This window comes from Typopeltis vanoorti, chromosome 9 (assembly GCF_054136105.1).
Source record: "Typopeltis vanoorti isolate ZY-2024b chromosome 9, IOZ_Tvanoo_1.0, whole genome shotgun sequence".
In the NCBI taxonomy this organism is placed as follows: Eukaryota; Metazoa; Arthropoda; class Arachnida; order Uropygi; family Thelyphonidae; genus Typopeltis; species Typopeltis vanoorti.
Genome location: NC_143557.1, coordinates 2680670 through 2706460, shown reverse-complemented (window position 1 = coordinate 2706460; position 25791 = coordinate 2680670). Strand labels below are relative to the sequence as shown.

The 25791-nt window shown below is 35.5% G+C and overlaps 1 protein-coding gene across 3 annotated transcripts in view; it reads right to left on the bottom strand.

Moving 5' to 3' along the window:
• Positions 1-25791, bottom strand: part of Marf1 (meiosis regulator and mRNA stability factor 1-like protein) — a 655603-nt gene that overhangs the window by 111639 nt on the left and 518173 nt on the right. For all 3 annotated transcript variants that reach the window (XM_090397518.1, XM_090397519.1, XM_090397520.1), the window contains one exon: positions 5291-5518. In XM_090397518.1, coding sequence (XP_090253644.1) covers positions 5291-5518 — 228 coding nt within the window. The remainder of the gene's footprint in view (positions 1-5290; positions 5519-25791) is intronic.

The following is a 25791-nucleotide window of genomic DNA, read 5'->3' as shown; positions in this document are numbered from 1 at the left end:
ATCTGTGGCCAAAATAATTGCCGTGCCCAAAACAGGTAAAGATCCAAATGATGTCAAAAATCTACGACCTATCTCCTTGCTTTGTTCCACCTTTAAGCTCTTTGAAAGAATTCTCCTTAAAAGAATTTCACCACTCATCAAAAGAGCACTCCTGATTGAACAAGCTGGCTTCAGGCCAGGAAGAAGTTGCTGTGACCAGGCCCTGGCCACACAGACTGAAGCAGGATTCAAGAAGAAACTTAAATCCAGAGCCACTTTCATTGACCTAACATCAGCTTATAATGCAGTCTGTATCAGGGGCCTCCTCCTAAAGCTAGGAAATATTATAAGGTGCAAAAAAAAAAAAAACTTTCCAGCTTTCTGAATCCATTTTCTCCAGCAGAAAGATGTGGGTCCATATTGGCAAAAAAAAGAGCAGGCCCAGATTCCTTCACTACGGTCTCCCACAGGGCTCTGTGTTATGTCCTTTATTCTTTAACATCTACGTGTACGACTTACCACATCTCAAGCAAGTATACATCTTCTGATGACCTAGTGATCCTACATCAATCTACCTCCTTTGCTAACCTGGAATCAATCCTGAACACAGACCTGAACATCCTGGAAGAGTACTTCAAACAGTGGTACTTGAAGCCAAATCCAACAAAAATTGTGTCCACAATATTTCACCTGAACAGTGCAGAGGCGAACCAACACCTCAACCTTTCTTTGTGTGGAAAAATGGTAGAGCACGAGCCTCACCCGAAATACCTTGGAGTGAGCCTGGACAGAAGCCTAACTTATAAAAGGCAGATCACTAACCTGTCCAACAAAATCAAAATGAGAAACAATATCATTTCAACGCTTGCTGGAACAACCTGTGGTTGTGGTGCAGAAGTCCTAAGATCGTCTGCACTAGCCCTCGCATTCTCTGTAGCAGAATATTGTGCTCCTGTCTGGAAAGAAGTGCACACACTAACATTATAGATACCCAGCTAAACCCTACCATGTGCACAATTAGTGGGACAGTGAGAAGCACCCCTCTCTCCTGGCTGCCTGTCTTATCTAACATTGCTCAACCAAACATACAGAAAAGACAAGCCTCGATTAAAGAATTTAATAAAGCAATGAACAACCCACTCCTGTCCCTGCACCACTCTTATAAATCCACCTGGTCTTCGCCTAAAATCTAGAAAGCCTTTCTGGTCCATGGATGAACTCTCTTCAGCTGCCCTGCCATCAACATCTGACATGTGGAGAGAATACTGGTCCAACAATCTCCCAACAAACGGCTTCCTGGTAGGAGATCCCTGTATTCTTCAGCCTGGTTTTTCTCTTCCTAGGAAGATTTAGTCATCAATCAACAGGATCAGAACTAACCAGGGCAGATGTGGCTACCTACTACATAAATGGAGGCTGTTAGACAACCCTTATTGTGAATGACTGTCTAAGGCTAAAATTTCATGGTGATGGATGACGCCATGGATTGGCTTTTCAGACTGGACACTGACCTGTAGCTGTTCTGTATTCCTTTTGCCATAAGAATAAATAAATAAAATAAATCATAATTTATGTTTACAATAATATATTGGGTATTTATTAATGTACTTATATCTGCATAAGAGTTCTACATAGACGTTTTAGTGATAATGCACTTGCAGGATGATTGGAATTATAGCAGAAGCAACTAATGCTGGTATCATGTCTACTAATTGAAATGATGTTCTCTGACTAGTTTCCCTGTTTTATAGCATGAAAAAAAATTCTGGATTTCTAGGAGGGAACTCTAAAGCCATCCATATGATATGAGTTAATTCTTAGTTGAGAAGTCCTTATAAATGTTCTTTACATCACTAACAAGATTTAAACCCAGGTCTATCTAACTGAAGAGCAAATGTCACATTCTCTGTGATCTGGAAAGAAATATGCAGTGTTTGATACATTATATTATACTCTTCTGATGGTGTGATCTGCCAGTAACAGATAGATTAGTCTGTGTTATGAAATAAGATAGTGTGTCATTCTCAGTATAATGGATAATATGAGTACTGTGGATAGGCTAAGGGTTAAATAATCTAGAAACTTTGAATATAAGCCTAGTTAAATAAACACTCTTGTCCACTCACTTGTGACAAATAACTGCAGAGCAGATAAAATAGCATATTTTTTATTTAATAATAATAATAAAAATAAATAACTTTTCCAGCCATGTACAGCACTATCAATAATTTTTTGGAACTCTTATTGACTAACTGCAACATAAAAAATGGGAGCAGGGTCATGGACGAGTAAAATATTTCTGCATGGTGTTCAGGATTTTGTATCGTTTGTCAAGCCCCTGTATACAAGCGAAATATTAAAAGTGACACTAAAGAAATATTAACAAAATCTATCTTGAATTGTGCACTAGAAATAGGAGGTGTAAAAAGACACCAAAGAGTGAAAAAACTAAGACAGGAAACCTTAGATGTGATGAAGAAAAGAAGAGATATGAAAAGAGATTTGAATGACACCAATAAAATAGAATATGCAGAAATTTTTAAAACTATACATAAAAGGATGAAACATGAACTTAGATCGTATAATACTAGGAAAATTAAAGAAACAATAGAAAAACAATAGTAATATGAAGGTCCTAAAATGAACATTATCAGTTGGAAAAAAGGAAATAGCTGCTGTAAGAGGAAAAAATGGTGAACTTATAAAAATAGATATGCAATAATCAAAAGAATTCAGAAATTTTATATTGAACTCTATGAAGACAAAGACTGGGACATCCAAGAATCATCTATGGATAACTTGAGTGAGGAAGAACATGATGCCCCTGAGATCTTACAAGGTGAAGTGGAAATGGCACTGTGGGAAATGACGAATGGAAAGATCCCAGGAGAAGATGGAATTATGGTAGACTTCTTAAAACTAGGAGGAAGCCCTGTCATCAAGCAACTGACTAAACTCTTGAATAAATGCCTAAAACAGAGAAAAATTCCAAAAAATTGGAACAATTCACTTCTAATATTAATTTTTAAAAAGGGCAATAAGGAAAAAATTAAAAACTACAGACCTATAACCCTACTCCCCACCATATATAAAGTTTTCACAAAAATTATAAATAATAGAATAAAATCTAAACTAGAGGGAATGCAATCCTGTGAACCAGCTGGATTTAGAAAGAATTACAATACTTTGGACCATATTCACACATTAAGACAGTTCATTGAAAAATCAATTAAATACAATAAACCCCTATGTCTGGCCTATATAGACTATGAAAAAGCATTTGATTCAGTTAAAACATCTGCAACACTAAAAGCACTTGAAACCCAGGGAACTGAGAAACCTATATCAAAACACTAAAACATATTTACAATAATGCAACTTCTGTAATTAAATTATATAAAAACAGTGAAAAGTTCCCAATACAAAAAGGCATCCGACAAGGCAACACCATATCTCCCAAATTATTTACAGCTGCACTAGAGGAAGTCTTTAGAAGTCTTGACTGGGAAACAAAAGGAATAAACATAAATGGAGAAATGCTGCATCATCTGAAATTTTCAGATGATATTGTCCTAATAACAGATAATCTTGAAGATCTAGAAGAAAGATTAAACACACAAAGTTATTGTTTTAATACTGACCACATTGTGATGCATACAAACATCTTACATTAACCAGTTTTGCCAGCAAGCTGTCTAGCTTTATCCAGGCGTTGATGGAAAAGCATAAAAAAATAGTAAATGCAAATTGCAAGGAACATAAAAAACGTTGTGAACAATCTAGTAGCTAAGGTTACATGTTCACATGACAGAGACTGAAAGGACTTATTGTAACTTATTAATAACCGGTGGAAACCTCAACAGAAATCAGGGTACTATTCTAAACAGTTCGTGGAAAACCTGATCCTCTCTCTCTAAATCCATCTGAACTACAGCTAGCCAGTAATCACATTACGCGTTTACAACAAACACGCATGCGTGATAATGAATAAGAACAATAAGTCCTTTCAGTCTCTGTCACGTGAACGTGTAACCTTAGCTACTAGATTGTTCACGACGTTTTTTATGTTCCTTTCAATTTGTATTTACTATTTTTTTATGCTTTTCCGTCAAAGCCTTGATAAAGCTAGACAGTTTGCTAGCGAAACAGGTTGGCAAAGAATGTAAGATGTTTGTACGCATTACAATATGGTCAGTATTAAAACAATAAATTTCTATGTTTAATTATCAAACGACCAAATATGTTTAATTTATCTAGAAGAAAGGTTAAACCAGATAAATGAAGCCTCCAGAGTAATTGGATTAAAAATAAATAGAGAAAAAACAAAAATAATGACAAATAAATATATTAACCATAGAACTGCCAAAGTTGAAAACCATAAAATAGAACAAGTTAATTCACATGTATATTTGGGTCAATTGTTATCCTTTGAGGAGTGCCAAAGAAAAGAGATTGAACAAAGAATTCACCTTGAATGGATGGATTATGGGAAAATGAGAGACATATTCAGAAGTGACATCCCTATGAGTCTAAAAAGGAAAGCTTTCAACCAGTGCATACTTCCTGTTCTAACATATGGAGGAGAAACATGGACTTTAACAGAAGCACAAAACAAAAAGCTGAGAACAACACAATATCGCCTGGAAAGTAGTATGCTAAAAATAACATTAAGAGATAGGGAGACAAATACCTGGATAAGATCTCAAACAGGTGTCATGGATATTGTAAACTGTAGATGGGCTGGCAATATGGCCAGCCCATCTCCACTTAAACAGGCTAAGTGGAGATGGGCTGGCCATATTGCCATATGCAGTGATGGGATATGGACTAGAAAAACAACAGAGTGGAGACCAATGGATGGAGCAAGACAAAGAGGAAGACCGAGAAGAAGGTGGAGGGATGAACTGGAACAAATTGCAGGCGTGAGATGGATGGGAGAGGCAGAAAACCGAGTGATCTGGAAAATCATGGGGAAGACCTTCGTCCAGCAGTGGAAAGAACCAAAAGGTTGAAAGAAGAAGTATACAAGGACATTCCTGTAACGGAGTAGAGGATAGTAAGTACAATACATGGCTTTGTGTGGACTACACAGTAACTTATTAACATAGAAGCGAATGTATACTCATCGGTTTTTTTTTTTTTTTTTTTTTTTTTGCCCTTGAGCACTTAATTTGACACTGAATTAAGTAATTCAAAAAGCCCAATGCAAAGAGATGTTCAATGTACAGCTACATTAGGCCAGAATGTACTTAGGTTAAAATAAACTCACTATAATCTGTTTAAAAATATAATCACAATGTCATAAGATTACCTTTAGAGAACTTTTTATATTTTTAAGTAATTCTTTTAAATCTGAAGCACCAAAATCTTCTACTTTTAAAGCATGGCCATACATTTTTGAATAATTATTATATAACTGATCAAGAGGTAACATATGCTGTGATGAGGAACGTACTACTGAGGCAATTCTCTCAGATAAAATTTTAGTTCTTTCATGTCTAGTAAGCTGAAGTACTTTTTCTTCTCCTATTCCAAGTACCTAAAATAAATTTAAAGCAGAAAAAATTGTGAAAAGTAATTTTATAATTATGAATGACATTTTACTTTAATAAACACATCTTATCAGTCTTCAAAAAAGAAATCACATTTTTTTCATGCAATATGCATTAAATGGTTTAAAGAACATAGATAATTGCTGGTAAAGCTACTAAGTTAAAAAAAAAAAGTTTAATTACTAAGTACAAAATGGTGCTGTAAGTAAAAATGATTGAACTATTCATAACAGTACTTCACAGTATAAACAACACCTAAAGAAGAAAAAAATTATTAATTGAACTTACTAATATTTCAAAGTTTTTTTACTCAGCATCATCATAGCACAAATTATAAGTGTCAAGGTGGACATCATATTAATCCTTAGTTATAACACTAGGGATCATCTTAATCAATACTAAATCATTAGAAACAATTCAATTTGTATAACTGACACAGAACTAATGTCCTAACGAGGTACTCTCTATGGGCCAGATAATCATAAAGTTAATTGGGAGAGGTCAGGCTATCTGGTCAAAGAATGACTGTTCAGATTTTTAGCAGATTAATGCAACCATACTTGATGAGACTGGACAGCTGCCTCAAAGCAGATGCTGATTCTAAAAACAGTCTTTTGGACCTATAGCAACTTCTGTGTAAAACTGATGTTTTACTACATTTAATCCTATTTGAAAGAGTATTCAGAGCAAGGTCATCTGGTCCCAACTTAACATAAAAATTATTACAGATGTAATTTTTGTGTTTTTCAGGGCAGATTTTAACTGATCTACCAGCCAGTCCAAAGTAGGCCAAAACCACAGGTACAAAAACTTGATATGCTTCAAGAGAGCAGATGAAGGTAGCTTCATCTGCTCTCTTGATTTTTAAACCAGCTCTCATGAGTGGTTTAAAAGTGCCATGGAGATAATATTTATAGAGAACTTTAGCTATTTTTTCTGATGTGCCTTTTATATATGGGATTAGAATTGTTTTGCTGTGATGCTGGGTAGAAACACCAGCAAAATATTAGTAAGTTCAATAAATCAATTTATTTTTCTTTGCCGAGTGTTGTTTATACCATGAAGCACTATTATCAATAATTAATAGCACCTAAGCCTTTTCATACCAATTTCAATACAATAAACTAAGAAGAGATCTTTATGTTACCTGTAACAAATGTAAAGAATTAACAGGGACTTTGACTCAATATCTAATCTCAACTTCCCAAAGTACCCCTTGATGGTTAACAGAAAAAACACACTAGGGATAATAATTAATACCAAAATGACCAAGGTCTCCAACCAAAACAAATAACATTTGCAGTCTAAAAAAAAAACACTTTCTGCCATTATCTTGTCTGGAAATAGATAACAACTAACCCTTATGGATACAACTTGTGCCATATTTAGTGTAGTGATGAAAACAAGAAAAAATAAGAACTACCTAAGAGATATTTCAATAAAAATTACTACAGTTAAAAAATTTTAATGATATCCTACAAAAAAACATTGTGAAACCTTTCAGTCATGAAAATAACTACAATGGTGCAATCACTCTGTTATATGTTAAAAATGTCACAAACTGCATAACATGAAGGTAGCATTTATAGTTCTGAGGAAAATACCTTCCATTTTAAGATCACCTAAACTATCTTAACTATCTCTGAAGAAACCAGGCATACGAGGGTGGTATGAAAAGTTCTCGGCCTTGACCATAGATGGCAATACTATTGGCAAGATTTTTTTTTTCCAAGTTGGTACATCTGTCATAAGCATCCATGAGAAAGTGCCAGTCATTCTATCAAGTAGTTTGTTTTATACAGCTGTCTGAAGTAAAAGTGTTGTCTGTATCCCTTGAAATGGATAAATTTGAGTATTGTGCAGTTATAAAATAAAATTCTTTGTAAAAGAAAGTTTAATGCCAAAAGAAATTCATTCGAAGTTCATAAAAGTTTATGGGCACTCTTCTCCTTCATTTTCAACAATTGAGAAATGGGCTGCTGAGTTTAAACATGGCCATACCAGCCTTGAAGATGATCTACGTCAAGGACATCCAAAAAGTGTAACACACCAGACTATAAGCATTTCAAAAGAACATGTAGGATACATTTTGCATGAAGAACTGCAAATGAAAAAGCTTTGCGCAAGATATGTGCCATGCTTGCTCACAGCAGATCAAAAACCCACTCGCATGAAAATTTCTGAACAGTACTTGGAGCATTTTAACAAGAATAAAGCTGATTTTGTGCGTCGATTTATTACTATGGATGAGACATTCACCACTACACACCAGAATCCAAACAGCAGTCAAAACAGTGGACAGAAGCCAGTTGTTCAGCAACAAAGAAGACAAAGTCGGTTCCATCAGCAGGAAAGGTCATGGCATCGGTGTTTTGGGATGCTAAAGGTATTTTGCTTATCTTGAAAAGGGTAAAACAATAACGGGAGAATATTATTCTGATCTTTTAACTAGACTAGACAAAAAAATTTTTGAGAAAAGACCTGGTTTGCAGAAGAAAAAAATCATCTTTCATCAGGACAATGCACCTGTTCACAAAAGTGTTTTAGCAATGGGAAAATTAAGGGATCTGTACTATGAATTGTTGGAACACCTACCCTATTCCCCAGATTTGGCTCCCTCTGACTTCTATCTCATCCCAAAATTAAAACTCTTCCTCGCTGGTCAGCGTTTTTCTTTGAATCAACAGGTGATTGCAGCTGTAGAAGGGTATTTTGCAGATCTTACTGAGAACCACTACAAGAATGGGATAATGGCACTGGAGCATAGCTAGAATAAATATATTAGTCTTAAGGGAAAATATGTTGAGAAATAAAAATAATTTTGAAATTATAAATTCGTTTTTTTCATTGTTAGGCAGAGAACTTTTCAATCACCTTCGTACATAAAATTTTTTGCTCCTATGGTATAATATATCATGTCAGAAAGATCGAACCATTGGGAGAAATTTGTATGAAAAGAATTTCAAAGATGTTCAAACAATAAGATCTCAGAAATAAGCACCATACACTGAGTTCAATGACTCTGTTCAGGAATTCAAAGAAATGGCACAGATAATCCATTGTTCTATTCAGTGCAACAAAAATTAAGGCCTCATCCTCACTTGTTGCATAGGTAACAATGTTAACAAAGAAATAATTAGCACTGTTACCTATGTGACTATTATATTAACAGAATGCAATAGAAATGCATTTTATCAATGTTTCAGACATAAGCTTTTAAAATGTGTAATAATAACTCGTGTAAGCCCAAATTCTCAATCCCTTCCACTTTGCCAATACTCGATCTCTCTTAAACTAGTTCTCCTTCCACACACACACTGTAGAGATTACCACTCCTCTGGCCACACCTAGCCTTGTGTTTTTTGGCACCTATAAAGGTACTAAGTGGGATGACCTCTGAAAACTAGTATACTCTTCTTTTCCATGATATGACTATTGCTTCTGCTGATCTGACAAGACAACTGCACTTAGTGAGTCACAGAAATCATTCCATGACATGAAGGCATTCACATTCCTCATTCCATATAAAATTACCATCCACTTTCCAATCCTTGATTTAATAGAGGATGTAAGAAAGCAGCTGAATAAAACAAAAAAAATCAACTTGACTTACTGTAGATGGCCTGCATCAAAAACCCCAGCTTCATACTTATCCTATGTGGAAACATGCAATAAATGAGAAACAATTATTAGGAAACCCAAATCCAACTTCATAAAGGCCAGCAGGAGAAAACTTGCTTCTTATCCAAATGGACGATGTATCTTCTGGCTTTTTGCAAAAAGCCATCAGATGCAACTTCTGCTCACTTGCATCTACCTCTAACTCATCCAGATGGCATCACTGTTACAGCACTCTGAGAAAATACTGACTTACTAGCATCACTCTTTTCCTCTAACTCTTGCATAGATGAGTCCTAGTCGAGGCTAGCTGGTGAACGGACGTGCTATCGGAGAGCTCCTGAGAGATTTGTGTTTTTTGTAGTTTTATTGGTGTTTTGGATTCAATTTAATGGACTTAAGTGTGTAATTTTGGTATATTATTGGAGCTTCATTAGCGTGGTTAGTGTACTAAAGTGTTTTATAACATAATCTATGTCGGGAAGTGGCCGCTAGATGAATTCGTAATGTGTAGTGTTCGTGCACGCTCCAGATAAAATAAGTATCATTTTCAGTTATCGATACAAATTACTTAATATTGTGTAGTTTTGTTTTGTTTGCCTTGCGTATTTTAGTGCGTCTATTTTTGGTGTGTTATAACGTATAATTTGACAAAACACGTTGCAAATAAGAATGGCACCTGTGCGAAGGAAAATGGCGGCCAGTAATGAAGGTTCGCCATCGTTATCAAAGAACGGTAGCATAAAAGAAATGAGTCAGTGTACTAGCTGTGAAATGTACGCTTTGAGGAGTGCGGTCGGAGTGTGGTTAGATGATAATAAAGGATTGAATGTATGTAGAAAATGTAAGTGAGTGTGATATTTTTGTCAACCTTCAGAATGAAGGAAATAGGGATATGACAAGAAACGGCAAGGTTGTACATGAAAATTGTGAGAGTGTGAATGTGTGAATGATAGTATAAATGGTTTCTCGGAGAACAAAAAAGATGAGATGGATGCATTGAGTGAGATGGCGTTGTTGAATAGTGCGATAGAAAGAGCAAAACAGCAGCTAGAGTGCATGAACAAAAGTAGACTGAATGAACCAACCAATAATAAAAGGTATGACAGGAAAAATAGACGTATGAATGTGAACATGAACAAAATGAAGGATAGAGTGCTGTATGGAGACTCGTTAGTACGAGGTGTGTTAGTGGAGGATTTGACAAAATCGTACCAACCTGGTGTGACCATAAAGGACGTAACTGCGTCTATTAGAGAGCAAAAGGAAAGGGTGAAAGAAATGACTGTTGTGGCAGGTACGAATGATTTGAAAGGAGATAAAATGGAAATGATAGAAGACCTGAATGAACTGTTTGAGGTAGCAAAAGAAAAGAGTGAGAGAGTGAGAATGATTAGTCTTTTGCCACGGTATGACAGTGAAATGTTTAAAAGGAGGGCTATAATTGCGAATGACTTTATGCGTGGGTTATGTATGACGAGTGGTGTGGAATTTGTGGATGTGTGGAGTGAGTTTGATGGGCGAAAGGATCTATATAAGATGGATGGCTTGCATTTGAATGGTTACGGTGTAAGAAGACTTGAGAAAGTGTTGCTGAATGTAGTGGATGTGCAAATTCAGGGAAACTAGATTTGTTAGGGGGGGGGGAGTAGAGATACAGTCCTTATGGAGGCAGTTGAATGTAAGAATGAATATAATATGCCAGAGCAAATAAGGACAACAAATCTGAGTGGGATAGTTAATAAAAGGCATCAAGGTAGGGTTGGGGCTAATGGGAGTCTTAAATTCATGTACACTAATACTAGGAGTATTAGGAACAAGAAGGAAAAATTTTTGGCCATGGTTGGCACTTCCAGACCACAGGTTATAGGTATTAGTGAAACATGGCTGACTGTAGATGATATAACTAGTGGGATTGAATGTGATGGGTATAGTGTGTTCAGGAATGACAGAGAGAATAAAATGGGGGGAGGAGTATTGTTGATGATAGCTGATGAGCTCCAGCCAAGGAGAATAGAAGTTGAATTGCAGGATAGAGAAAAGAGCACATTTGAGGCCATTTGGTGTGAGATTGTGGCTAGCAGAACTAAATATACAATTGGGTGTTGCTATAGACCAGGTGATGGAAAAGATGGTGGTGACAGTATGCACAAGCAAATAGAAGAAATGGGTGGAAGCAGGGTGATTATTATGGGAGATTTCAACTATGGTCGCATTGATTGGAGTGAGGAGAGGACACACGGGAGGAAGGAACCGGATTTTATGCGGTTATTAAGGGATAACTATCTGCGACAGCATGTAATGGAAAATACTAGGGGTCAGAGAGTGCTTGACCTAGTAATTACATCTGAGGATTTGGCTGTAACAAATATGACCACATTGCCACCAATCGGTGAGAGTGATCATAGGGTCTTAACTTGGGAGGTGGCTAAAGGTGTAGAATTTTCAATTAAGACAGGGTACATGTGGAATTATTGGGCTGGAAAGTATGACAAGCTTAGGAGTTTGATTGGTTCAGTGCCATGGCATGTACAACTGCAAGGACTAGAAGTTGATAGTGCATGGGAGGTAGTTAAGAAGTGCTTGCATGAAGCAATGGCTGACTGTATACCTAGAGTCCGAATAATAAATCAAGTAGGGGTTAAATGGATGAATAACACCATTAAGCTTGAGTTGCAAAAAAAGAAACAACTATGGAGGGAATTTAAGGATAAGGATGACCGGCAGGCACATGAACGGTATAAAGCGCAGGCCAGAAGGGTGACGAGTGTGGTAAGAAAAGCAAAAAAGGATTACGAAAGAACATTGGCCATGCAGGCTAAAGAGAATCATAAACAGTTTTTTAGATATGTAGCAAGTAAAAGGAAAAATGTACATGGCAGATTGATTTTAAAGAATGCCGATGGTAGGGAGGTAACTGAATCAGTAGATATAGTTGAGTTACTGAGTGAGCACTTTGCAAGTATATATCATCCAGGTGGTGACATTGCAGAAACGAATAAACCAGTAGATTATACGGGAATTGTGGTTAATGAAGTGGAGGTGAGTAGTCTATTGCATAACCTCAATGTCAATACATCTGTGGGATTGGATGGTATACCAGCTCGTGTTGTACGAAAAGCAGCTAAAGAATTGTCAGTACCCTTGATCATTTTGTTTAATTTGAGTCTCGGGTCTGGGTTAGTCCCGAGTGGGTGGAAAGAGGGGAAAATAGTTCCACTGCATAAAGGTGGTTCCAAGACTGCTGTTGTAAATTACCGACCGATTAGCATATCAGGAATCATTGTCAAGGTCTTAGAGAAATTAGTCAAGAAAAGAATACAGGATTGGATAGATGAAAATAGGATATTGTATGGGGGACAACATGGTTTTGTGAAGGGTAGATCATGCCTCAGTAACTTGCTCACGTTTTATAACACAGTGACGGCTGAACTGGATAGGGGTAATGGGTTTACAGTGATACTACTGGACCACGCCAAGGCCTTTGATAGGATACCACATGGAACCCTAATCAGTAAACTGGAGCAGATGGGTATAGATATAGGGTTGGTGAGATGGATAAGAGGGTGGTTGAAGGAGAGATATCAAAGAGTGGTTTATTCAGGAGTGGAGTCTAAAAGACATCTTGTGACTAGTGGAGTGCCACAGGGCTCTGTTCTTGGACCACTGCTTTTCAATTTGTTCATCAATGATATTGGAAAGGATCTGAGAGGAAGTGTTCACTTGTTTGCTGATGATGCAAAGTTGGGTAGAGCAATTGTGAGTGCACAAGATGTCAAAATTTTACAGGATGATTTGGATAGTTTGGAGGACTGGGCTAGGAAAAATGGATGTCAATTTAATGTGGCAAAGTGTAAGGTTATGCACTTTTGGTGAAAAGAATAGCAGCAGTATATCGCATTGGTGGAATTATACTCCAGGTGATTGATGAGGCCAGGGATTTGGGAGTGTTGGTGGATAGGGAGTTGAAGTTTAGGGGGCACATTGCAAAAGTAACTAAAACAGCTCACCAAATCACTTGGCTTCTGAAAAATACCTTAACATGCAGAGACGAACAAGTTGTTGTTCCTCTGTATCGAGCCTTGATAAGACCCCATCTGGACTTCTGTGCCCAGCTATGGGCACCAGGGTTTCTTCGTGATGGGGAGGAAGTGGAGAGGGTCCAGAGACGAGTGACCAAGATGATAGCAGGTCTGTGGAATGAACCTTATGAGAATAGGTTGAAGATTTGTGGGTTGCAGAAATTGGACGATAGGCGAAGGAGGGGTGATATGATTGAGACATTCAAATTACTGAAGGGTTTTTATAAGATTGATCCAGAAGATATTTTTGAAAATATGACTGGTGGTGGGAGGACTAGGGGCCATGCATGGAAGCTGGGCAAGAGCGTGGTTGACAAGGGTGTTAGAGCTAGGTTCTTTACTTGGAGAGTGGTAAATGAGTGGAATAAGCTTCCAGAGTCTGTTGTGGGTGCTACGACCGTGAGTGAGTTCAAGGCAAGGTATGATAGATACTGTGTGAATGTTGAATAGTTGTTCTTGACATGATGTTAGGGCCTCCCTCGATGAGTCTGTCGACTCGTTGGAGTTTCCTGGAACAATAATAATAATAATAATAGATGAAGGCAAATCACCTCCTTCCATGCTAACAACTGAGCACTGTATGCTACCTGTGGTGTTTCAGCAAAAAGACATAAGTTGAATATTGGCCATCTGAATACCACAAAGTTTCTGGTTCTGACGGCATCTCTCCTATTGTACTCACATGTTGTGCTTCAAGAGCTAACCTGTCCTTTACCATCTCTTCAATCTTAAATACTCAGTTGGCACCTATCCCATCTCATGGAAGCAGCATATATTCAACTCATTTCAAAAAAAGGCAGACAAAAACCGACTGTCTAACTACTGACCAAATGCCATCACTTCAATCTTTCTTTTCCAAAATAATCGAGAAATTTATGAACAGTAACATTCACTACCTAGAAGCTCAGCAGTTAATCAGTAACCACCAGTATGGATTTTGCTAATCGATACATGGCTGATCTCTTAGCCTACTTTACATACCACTGGACATGTGCAAAGATTAGGAGAAACAAGCACTGTTGCCCTTGATATTTCCAAGGATTCTGATTATGTTTGGCATGAAGCTTTGCTTTACAACTGGATAGCCAGCTTTCTCTCTGGTTGTTTGCTGCATGTCATAGCAGATGGCACTCTCTTCAAGCTTTGCTACCAATGCAGGAGTACCTTAGGACTCCATTCTATCACTTACCTTCCATCTCTTACACATAAATAACCTACTTTTAATCACTACAAATCTTATCCATAGCTTTGCAGATTATAGACTCAATTCATTCTACTCCTTTGACAAACCATGTAATTCCTACACATAACTTACATAAAGATCTGCAACACCTAGTCCTTAAACATTTAAAGAAAAGGTCAATAGATTTCTGCTTTCTCAATCCTTATCTGCACTTTATACACTGCACTGATGTGCTATAGTTTCTTGTATCTCTCATGGGATAACAAAAAAAAAGAAGCTTCTTCTTTACTGAAATTTTACTGAAGAAGTACATCATGGCTGGATAAGAAGTTAGTTGAATTAATAAAAAAAAATGTTGAGCTAATACTAGAATTTCAATATGAGTAAAGTAATGGCAACAGAAACTTTACCGATGTCAATAACTTTTATTTATTTATTTATTAAATCAATATTTCATCTTGGACATGAAGGTCATGAGCAATAAAGATAAGAAAATGCATGTACACATAGAAGGAATGTAAACAATAGAGTATTAAATGGCATGATATTACAATCCTAAGCAAAGTACTGCCTATGGTATGGTAAGGATATTCTGATGGTTACTCCCCTTTGGGAATGATCAATCTGAAGATCCAAGTGGAGAGGAAATGAATGAATGGATAAGTTGTATGAGATATTGAATAAGTTTGATGTTAAGACTGGGTTGGATGATATATAGATAACATATGTTTTACAGGTTTCCAATTAGACTTAAATGAATGTCTGCAGTTATGGATAAGGTAATAGGAAGGTTGGTTAAAATTACAATACATATTGGATTAACAAGTATAACATTCTCAAAGATGGTGAGTATGGATTTACAAAGGAAAGTTTTGCATTAGCAATTTGCTTTCATAGTCTGATAAAGTAACAAATACGAGGGAGGTCTGGAAAGTTCTGATAAACATCTAAAACAAAAGTGATATTAAAGCAACTGATATAACCACAAGAAAGAACATACTAGTAGCAGAGTTATGAAGGTAACTAATGTTCTTATATATATATCCTTATATGTTCTTTGTTGTGGTTATATCAATCGCTTTAATATCATTTTTGTTCTAGGTGTTTATCAGAACTTTTCAGACCACCCTCTCATAGAGCGTATAATGGACACTCACAAGTACACAAGTGATATTTTTAGATGTCATTAGAGCATTTAACATATAGATATAGAAAGTGATATAATGTAAGAGAGATGGGAATGGAGAGGAGGTTGGTTATTGGATGGATATTAGGAAATGAAAATAAATTCATCTGAATTTATAATAAATTGGAATGAACATGAACAAATTGGATGAACATGAAGATTTAATTTTCAGCTTCATGTTCAAAATCAGGTTCTGTTATTAAATTCTATTATTAACACAACATAAATTCCAAATTCATCTGATTTGAGAATATCATTCTGTCTGGGGTGGTGCATCATAAACCTCCCAAAAATATTTAATGATATTTAAAGAGGGTCTTCTACTTAATACTTACTCACATCTCAGATTTTCCCACTCTCAGACTCATTTCAATAATATTTTTATATGCATTGTTGTTCATGACATTTTAATTTCTTCTCCATAAATTAAAGATTCAAATAAATTATATTCATGGTTTCATCCTTTATCCAAGTGTAAGAAAACAAAGTTTGTACTGATCCACTCACTGGTCTTACCAAATCCTATGTAAAAAACTACCCATTTTAAAACCTTAATTGAAAATCTAACTTTAAATAATACAGATAAGGGTCAAAGCTGTATAACTGAGAGGAGACCTCCACATAGCCTTTAAAGGAATGCGGAGAACCAACCAGGAATTCTGACCTAATGTCCAATCCTCACCTTCTCGTGTTGCACCCTGTTGGGTATCTACCTGGACACTGAACGAACAAGGATGGGCTGGCAATTTGGGATTTAGCTGACCAAATTGTATTCTTATTGGCTTAAACCAATATACAAAATGATGGTACAACATGACAAAATTTCATGCTGGCTGGGGCGTCGCCCAGTTAAACAAGGCCCCCATTGTTTTCGCCAGAGAACCAGGGCGAACAGAGAAAAGTCAGCTACTGGAACAAATCTGAAATCACACCCCAACTCAACATCACCAGAGTTAAAGATCGGTACTATCAACATAAGAAGCCTGAATGGCAAAGAAATGGAAATAGCTGAGGAATTAGATAAGTACCAGATCGACATAATAGGGGTGACTGAAACAAAAAAAGACAAAAACTGGTGAGATCTTTCTGAGCAATAAATACAAAATGTTATATTCAGGCAATGACAATCAAGGAAAAGGAGTAGCAGCCATAGTATTCAACACAAAATACGAGGCTAATCTTCTTGAATGGCAGTCAGTCTCAAGTAGAGTAATGTGGGCAAATATGAGAATGGGGAACTGGACAATGAGACTTATTTGTGCCTATGGTCCTACAGAAGGTTCTACTAAGGTAGAAGTGGAGGAATTTTTTGAGGGTTTAGAAAAAGCAACTGACACAATGAAAAAGGAAAAGTTGGTCCTTGTTGGGGATCTAAATAGCAGAGTAGGAAATGATTGTCAGACATACAAAAATATTTTGGGAAAATTTGGAGAAAAGAGCAAAGCTAATAATAACAGCAAATACCTGTTGGATTTCTGCTCAGGACATGAACTTGTTATTATTAACACCATGTTCCAACATAAAATGTGAACAAATTAACATGGAGAGAAGAGGCAAGGAATAAGAAAAGTCTCATTGACTATGTTATTGTTGATAGTGATGTTTTCTCCCTGGTGCAGGATACCAGAGTGTATAAGGATTTGAAATTGTAAGTGATCACTATTTAGTCTTGAGCAGGATAAAATTGAATTTCATATTGAAAAGAATAACATGTAAGAAAGTTTTAAAGCGAATAAAAGTTGAGCAGCTCTCAGTTGTGAACTGTAGAATAAAACACACAAAGATTATTGAAGGAAAAATGAAAGATTTTGAGAACAAGAACCAAACCTTGGGGATTCAGTGGCAAACCTTGAAGAAAACCCTGATTGATTCAGCCAGAGAGGCATGTGATGAGGTTGTCTGCATGGATAGAAAAATCAGAACTCCATGGTGGACACAGGAAGTTAAAGAGGCAGTGAAGGAAAAGAAGAAAGCATATCAAAAGTTCCCGGCAAATAAGTCAGCCTGTGCTCTTAGAGATTACAGAGACAAATGTAAGAAAGATAAACACTGTGTAAAACTAACTAAACAAAATTCATGGGAGGACTTTGGCAAGAACATAGAAAATAAATATCAAGAAGGTGGCAAAATATTCTGGAGGTTGTTGAAGAAGCTTAGGAACGGAGGAAAGAGTGCTGTAAAAGGAGTTAGAGATGATAAAGGTGACATGAAAATGGGAGAAAAAGATATCCTTGAAGTATAGAGTAATTATTTTGAAAAACTGCTAAATGAAACAAGCAGTGATGACAGTGTTAAATTGTGAATGAAAATATGTTGTGTAATTTATTTTTTTTTCATTCACATTTAACATTGCTTATTATATATTAATCATAATTTGTATAAAGATTATTTATTGTTCCTTAATTAAGGATTACTATTTAAATATTTATTCTAAACTTAACCTACTATTAATTTATTAAATAATAATATGTGTAGAAATTTATGATAACTAAAATATATATGTAAAGTAAAGAAAAGTGTATTATGAATAATTGTATACGTAATGAAGGAGCTGATTAAGTAGCTCAAATATTCTGTTTATTCTTATTTGTAAAATTTAATGTTATGTAATCACTTATGTAAGAGTAGAGCGTTGTATTACATTAGCAAAAGTTTTACGTTCATGCGTTGTCATGGAGACGCATGAAATAAACAAGCACGAGTCGAAGAGTGCGTGACCTTGGAACCAAAAAGGAGAAAGGGAGGCAATAAGAATTTTATAGAAAGAAAAGGGAAGAGTTTTGCAGAGCCTGAAGGAAAGTAGGATATAAGCAAGGAAGTGAAAGAAAATTGTAAATTCTTTAGGGCAGAAATTCAAGAGCATAGTGTTTAGAAGTAAGCAAGAAATGTAGTGAATCTTATACTCAGCTGCAAGTGAAATCAGCTGTTGTTATAGAGGAAAATTGATGTCGTAATCGGATAAATAAAGAACTGGACATTCAATGGGAAATTCTGATTAGTTCCAGTTAATTTAGGATTACGTCTTAATTCTATGTTGCCCTGAGAAGAATTATAATGAATTTAACTAGTTGCAGGAAAGTAAACAAGGAAGGATATCAGTACCCTATTGCTGTGTTTTTTTAGAGTAGTGAAGCGCGATTAACAGTAGTTCAGTTAAAGCGTTGGAGAATTTTATTTAATGTGTTCCGCTAGCTCAAATAAGTTAATTCATAAGTGTGCTCGCAATAAATTGATGTATTAAAGATTGTATCTGGTAAGAGTAGTCATACATGTTTGTTTATTCTAACATGAACTATAGCATATCTTTGAAGTTCAAGGTCCGAAATAAGATTGCTTGGAATAATGTCTACCTTGATTAGTGCCTGCTGTGAATTTAAACATTAAGTACAACGGATAGATGTGTGCAGACTGATCAAATGAGATGTTTTGTTTTATTAACTTGAATTAGGAAAATTTATAATTTTGAAGCAGTGAATTGTATGTTAAAGTTTAGAACATTGAATTGGAATGAGTGACTTAGCAAGATGTATTAAGTTATTTGTATTGTTTCATTTAAAAGTAGAATTAATTCATGTATTTGCTATATATCGTATATTAAATGTTTTATTTTGTTAATCCAAATATTGTGTTTGCCTGAACTCCCTTTTATTGCACCATTCATAAAAAATTCGAATCTTGCGGGTGCCCCAAGTAGAATAATAATAAATGACTCGGCCTAATGAGAAGACTGCTAACTTAATTAAGAATTGATCCTACTATTTTATATAGACTAATCTAAAAATAGGGTGGCGCAGTATAATTATAAATTTCCCTACTTTTGGATCGGTGATCAATTCGCAATTAGTTATTTTATTTATAAGAGTGACTTGAAACTAGATGGTAAATTAGAACACAACATGAAAATAGAACGTCACGACAACAGCACAGTGGTAAAAAACACCGACCACGCATGCAGTCAGGAATACATACTTGAAGTAGAAAAAGCCATCAAAGGCTTGAAATGTGGAAAGGCATTAGGATTAGATGATATTCGACCAGAAATGCTGAAGTATGGTGGTATAAACGTCTTACAGTGGCTGCACTGCATAGTTCAGAAAGCTTGGACTGGGGGACAAATTCCTGATGATTGGAGTAGAGCTCTAATAGTATATATAAAAAGGGAAATAAAACTGAATGTGAGAATTACAGAGGTATTTCCCTACTGAGTGTTCCTGGCAAGATCTACGCCAGTATACTTGAGAAACGGTTGAGAAGAATTGTGGAAGAAAAGCTTGGTGAAGAACAAGCTGGATTCAGGCCAAATAGAGGCTGTCAGGATCAGATCTTCCCTTTACGACAAATAGTTGAGAAATCATGGGAATATAACAAAGATCTGTATTTAAGTTTTGTCGATCTAGAAAAAACATATGACAAAGTGCCAAGAGAGAAGCTATTCAATACGCTACAGTTATATGGTGTCAGTGGGGCATTATATCAAGCAATATTTAGTCTATATTTGAGTTATAAGTCAGCAGTTAGAATTGAAGGAAGTACAGGAAGATGGTTTAAAGTTAAATCTGGTGTGAGACAAGGATGTACATTATTCCCTCTGTTATTCATTATCTATATGGATCTCATTATGAAGGAAAGTAGTATTAAACATGATATCAGAATTGGGGATGTTAATGTCAGCTCTTTGCTTTATGCGGATGACGTTATACTTCTAAATAAATCCGCTATAAGTTTTGCAAGATTCCCTGACTAAATTGAATAACTGTTGTAATAGATATGGAATGAAAGTCAACAATAAAAAGACAAAGACAATGAAAATAGGTAGAATCGTTTAAAATGTCAACTGTGTTTGTGAACGGGGAACCTGTGGAACAAGTAAAACATTTTGGCTACTTAGGCACGATTTTTACTGAAGATGGTAAATTAAATATTGAAATAGACAACAGAATCAACAAAGCTGGTATGGTAGGAAGTCAATTAAATAAATTCATATGGAATAAGAGAGAAATTAGTCAGAACACAAAATTAGCTGTATACAAGACAGTGTTCAAACCAGTTTTAACTTATGGATCTGAGAGCTGGGTCAGAAGTAAAACACTTGACCAAAGACTAGAGACCATAGGTATGAGAGTCCTGAGAAAGATTAGAGGCATGAACAGATGGCATCAATGGCAATATCATATTAAAAACGAGGATATTAGGAAAGAACTTGACATTGTCAGCATCCAAGAATGCGTTAGCAGAGATAATCTCAGGTGGTATGGTCACTTAAACAGAATGGGCGAGGAAAGATTAGTAAAACAAGTGTTCTCTGCCAGGTTGGCAGCAAAACGACCCAGAGGAAGACCGAGATATAGGCGAATTGATACGGTACTAAGTGCCTTAGACGATAGAAATATAAGATCTGATAATGTTGGAGTCTTGACAAGTAACAGACTGATCTGGAGGAAAATTGTAGATAGGAAGTTAGTAATGATGCAAATTTTTCATGTAGTACTATCATATCCTGTACACCCCCTTGAAGGTACATGTCAGGAATTTCATGATGATGAGACATATTGGTAAGCTTTGACATCACCTCATTATTTACCAATATTCCCTTAAATGACACCTTAAACTCTTAAAAACATTTTTCCTTCTGATATCTTTGAGTTCTTTTCCTCTGCCATCAATTCTGGTTATTTTTCTTGGAAGAAAAAAAATCTAAAAAAATTTTGAAAAATGAGCCATAGACTCAGCCCCTCTCAAACCTTCTATCTGGCTAAGATATATAGATGATGTATTCTCCATTTGCCCTCATGGCCCAGACATATTAGACTTCTTCCTCAGCCACCTCAATAGCCTACATCCAAGAATCTAGTTTATGATGGAAAAGGAAAATAACAATAGTTTATCTTTCCTTAGATACTTTTGTAACACACCTTCCTAATGGTAACCTTTCCTTCTCAGTATATAGAAAACCTACTCACACAGATACATTCAAACTCTCCTACCACCACCCCTCGCAACAATATGGCATTAGTAAAACTCTAACCAATAGAGCTTACAAGCTTTGTTCCAGTGGAACCTCCCTTTCAACTAAACTCAACAACATACTCGTGCACAACACCTTGCTTTCTAATGGCTACAGTGATTACAGAATTAAAAATAATAATCAGTTCCTTTACCATTCCCTGGTCATCTCTTCAGAAGGACTTCAGAAATGCCATCACCATACATCCATGGCACATCAGAAAAAATAGCCAGGTCCTTAAGAAAGTACAACCTCCACACAGTGTTTAAGCCCTACCATAAACTTAATATCCTTATCCGTTCCACCAAAGATCAGCTCCCTCCTCTCTCAGTGCCTGGAGTATTTAGAGTGCCCTGTTCTTGCAAGTTGGCTTACTTGGGACAGACAGGCAAATCAACAATCACGACTATTGTCAATCTGGTCTTGCAGATGTTGGATTCTGATTATGTAGAGATTAGAGTAATTATTATTCACTTCAGAATCCAACTTGATCTTCCATCACAAAGGCTAGACTTGTAAATATTATTTAATGTAAACAACTTATTTTACAATTTAATATTCATATAACTACCTTAATTTTGTCTAATATTTAATTATTTAATCAAAGATATATGTATTAATAATGAAAGGACTGTATTAAATATTATTAAGCTATTTTAATTATTACTACGTTAATATTATAAGAACTTGTATTTGATAATTTAACTGGTATTATTTGAAATGTATATATTCTCTATTTATTCCTGTTTGTAAAGTTTAACGTTATGTAATAGCTCAATTTTATTATGTTTTGTTTTGTTGTCATGGAAACGTATGTTAGATAGCTTCCACGTTTTGGAACACCACGTGAGGAGAAGGTTTATTGAAAAGAGTTTTAGATCATGAGAACAATTTAGGCGGGAACAATGAATATAAAAAGCAATGAAGGCGGAAATTAGGAGATTAGAGCATTAGAGATTTATAGGAGAGAGATTGGCATTAGGTTGGAATCGGAGCATTCGGGAATCACAGTGCGATAATAGCGAGTCGGCAAGTCACTCAAGCAGCTAAATAAAGTCTACTAGTCGAGAGACGGTTAGCTAATAAGTTGTAGAATAACAATTATAGCTACAGAAAACAGCTGAGTGACTACTAAATAGACTAGCAATACTGGAGTTGAGATTTAGTTTCAGGGCCGACCTTTCAAGGACACACGGAAACTTGAAGCATAGCACGAAGTAACTAGAGAATAATTAGAGGAACAAAGTTGAGTTTAATGGTACCTAAAGGATTAAATTGATATCGAAGGAGTAGGCAACTGTGCATATTAAACTTCAAGTTGAGGAATTATTGTGTGTTACCTTAGTACAAGAGTTGTTGGTAGAACTGAATTAGTTAAGTGATGTCAAATGTAGTGCAAGCGGTATGATCTATGCAAGAGCATTTCATTGTGTGTATTGTGACCGTTAATTAATCCAGTTATTTCTAAGAAGATTTTTTTTTAAATGAGTGCCGTTAATTGGTTAAAGTGTATACAGTTACAAAACGTGTTCGCACATAAGTATATGAAGAAGGAAAATTGTCGGTAAGAATATTCCAACCATTAATATGCAGAGATATGAGTGTGTTTCTTCCTAGAATATCCCTATACTAACAGTAACTGTTGCGGAGGTTAGCTAAAGCGTAGATTTAAAAGTGTAAGCTTGTGAAAAAGTATTGCCACCAATAAATTGTATTTGAAACTAAAAAAAAAACTATGAGATGTTAATGTGAATGATCACTAAGGAATTTTATGACATTAAGCTTTATTAAGTGTTAAGTGAACTGTGTGAAGACTGTATTTCAGATAACTGACCAATGCCCGAGTTTGTATGACTGTATTATCAGAAGAGCTAAAGCGTTTGTAATATCTTAATTAATGATTTTGAACTTATGTGTATAATTTGTGATTCTAAATTAAATGTTTGTTTTTGTTTATCTAAAGTTGTATTTTGCCTGAATCTCTTTTACTGCACCATTCATAAAATATTTGAACCAAAGCGGGTAAATTAAGTAAGTCAAATATACTCGTCCAGTATATATTTTAAGGAGAAATAGTTGAAGGTTGATTTTTCTTCAATTCTTGAACTAATTCAGATATAGAGTGGCGCAGACTTTAAATATAAATTTTCTCTATATTTGAATTAGAAATCAACTCAGAACTTATCAATTAGTTAAGAACATCGTAATTGTAATCATGTCAGATCCAAGGTATAGATTAAGAACAAGTAGGATCCAACACAGATCATGTTTTGGATACAATCCAATAAAAACCACAATGTTCCACCATAGTAAATTCAAAAAAGAAAGAGTGTTTTTAGAATCTGCAGCAACACTCAGAAATTAACCAATTTAAATAAATATGGTTGTATTCCATATTTATTTAAATTGCTTCCTAAATTAAATTAAAAAACTTCCTAAATTTGGGAAACTTCAATCATCAGAGATCCAACGTGTCTTGTTTAGTATTGTATTGTAATTGAGTGTGTTGTTACAAAAGTTATTTGCAAGCATTACAATTAGTTTTAATCCTTTCTGAGTGCTGAAAATATTCTATTAAACCTCCAACATGATGTCTCTGAATTCCAGAACAACTTTCATTCTTTCAAAACAACACTGGAAGAATATAAAACTGTAATAGCACCCATTTTCTTCAACTGAAGGATGATTCTTTTATCATTTCTATATTCTCACTGAAATTAAAAGATGTATATAGAAGAGTTCATAAACAATAATTCTGAGTTGAGAAAAATCTAGAATAAAAAAACACAATTTATCTTCATTCCTCAAAACACTTCAGAAACTGAAATGACTTTCTGTATAATAATAATATAATTATTATTACCCTCTTATTATCACCCTCCATGGAGTCACAAGACTCATTGTGAGAGGTCAACACTAGTCAATACAAAGTCTACCATACCACTCCTTAAACTTGCCCACCATTTGCACTTTCATCACTCCTTAAGGGAATGCATTCCATGCTCCTACCACTCTCGGTGCAAAAAATTTACTTCTTATCTTTTGACTCACCACTTTCTTTTGTAACTTTCAGAAATGTCCTCCTCCTTGTTCCTTCTCATCATTTTACTATATGAAAAATGATCTTAGTGTTAATATAATAATACCCAAAAAATGAAAATGATCTTAGTGTTAATATAATAATAACAGCTTGAATGTCTCACTCATATCCCTCCCTCTATGTTTTCTTTGCAAACTCTGCAGTTTACATGCACTTAATCTATCCTCAATCAACATTGTACAGTCTCCATATACTTGTTATCCATCTCTGTATCCTCTCCAAGATTGCTTCATCCTCTTTAAATCTAGGTGACCAGATATGAGTACAGAAATCTGGATGTGGATTTCTGAAATGCTTTCACAGCCTTTGGAATATGTCCTCTGAACTTCAAATTTCAGTCTTCAATCACCCTAAGATCAGTTGCTTCCTTTACTTCTTCCGGAATAAGTCTACCAAGTAAGTAGAAAACATTAAATCTATGGATTCCAAATTTCAAAATCTTATACTTAGTTATGTTAAACTGACATCCCTATTCATTTGTCCACCTTTTCAGCTTATTCAATCCTCTTGAAGAGCCAAAACATTAGTACTATTACTAATAACCATCCCAAGCTTCACATCATCGGCAAACAAATAACTGAACATCTCCCTGTATTCCCTTAACAATATCATTGACAAAGATTGAACATTAACGATTCTTGTACTACTGAACCCTATGGAACTCCACTTGTAACCATCCTACTCCCCGATAATGTTCACCCATATACAACTTAGTCATATCTATTAGAAAGCCAATCACCAATCCAATATGTTGCAACTTAAAAACCAACTTGACCTTGATAACAAAATGACTGAAAATTCAAAGGCATTTGATAGGGTGCCAATATATATAAAATGACAGTGTATGCCTTACCCTTGAATGAAAATGATCTTAGTGTTAATATAATAATAACAGCTTGAATGTCTCACTCATATCCCTCCCTCTATATTTTCTTTGCAAACTCTGCAGTCTACATGCACTTAATCTATCCTCAATCAACATTGTACAGTCTCCATATACATCCACTTCTCTTGTTACTCTATTGTTAAAGGTAACTAGATTATTAAAACAAGAGCATCCTTTAACAAATCCATCATCATCATCATC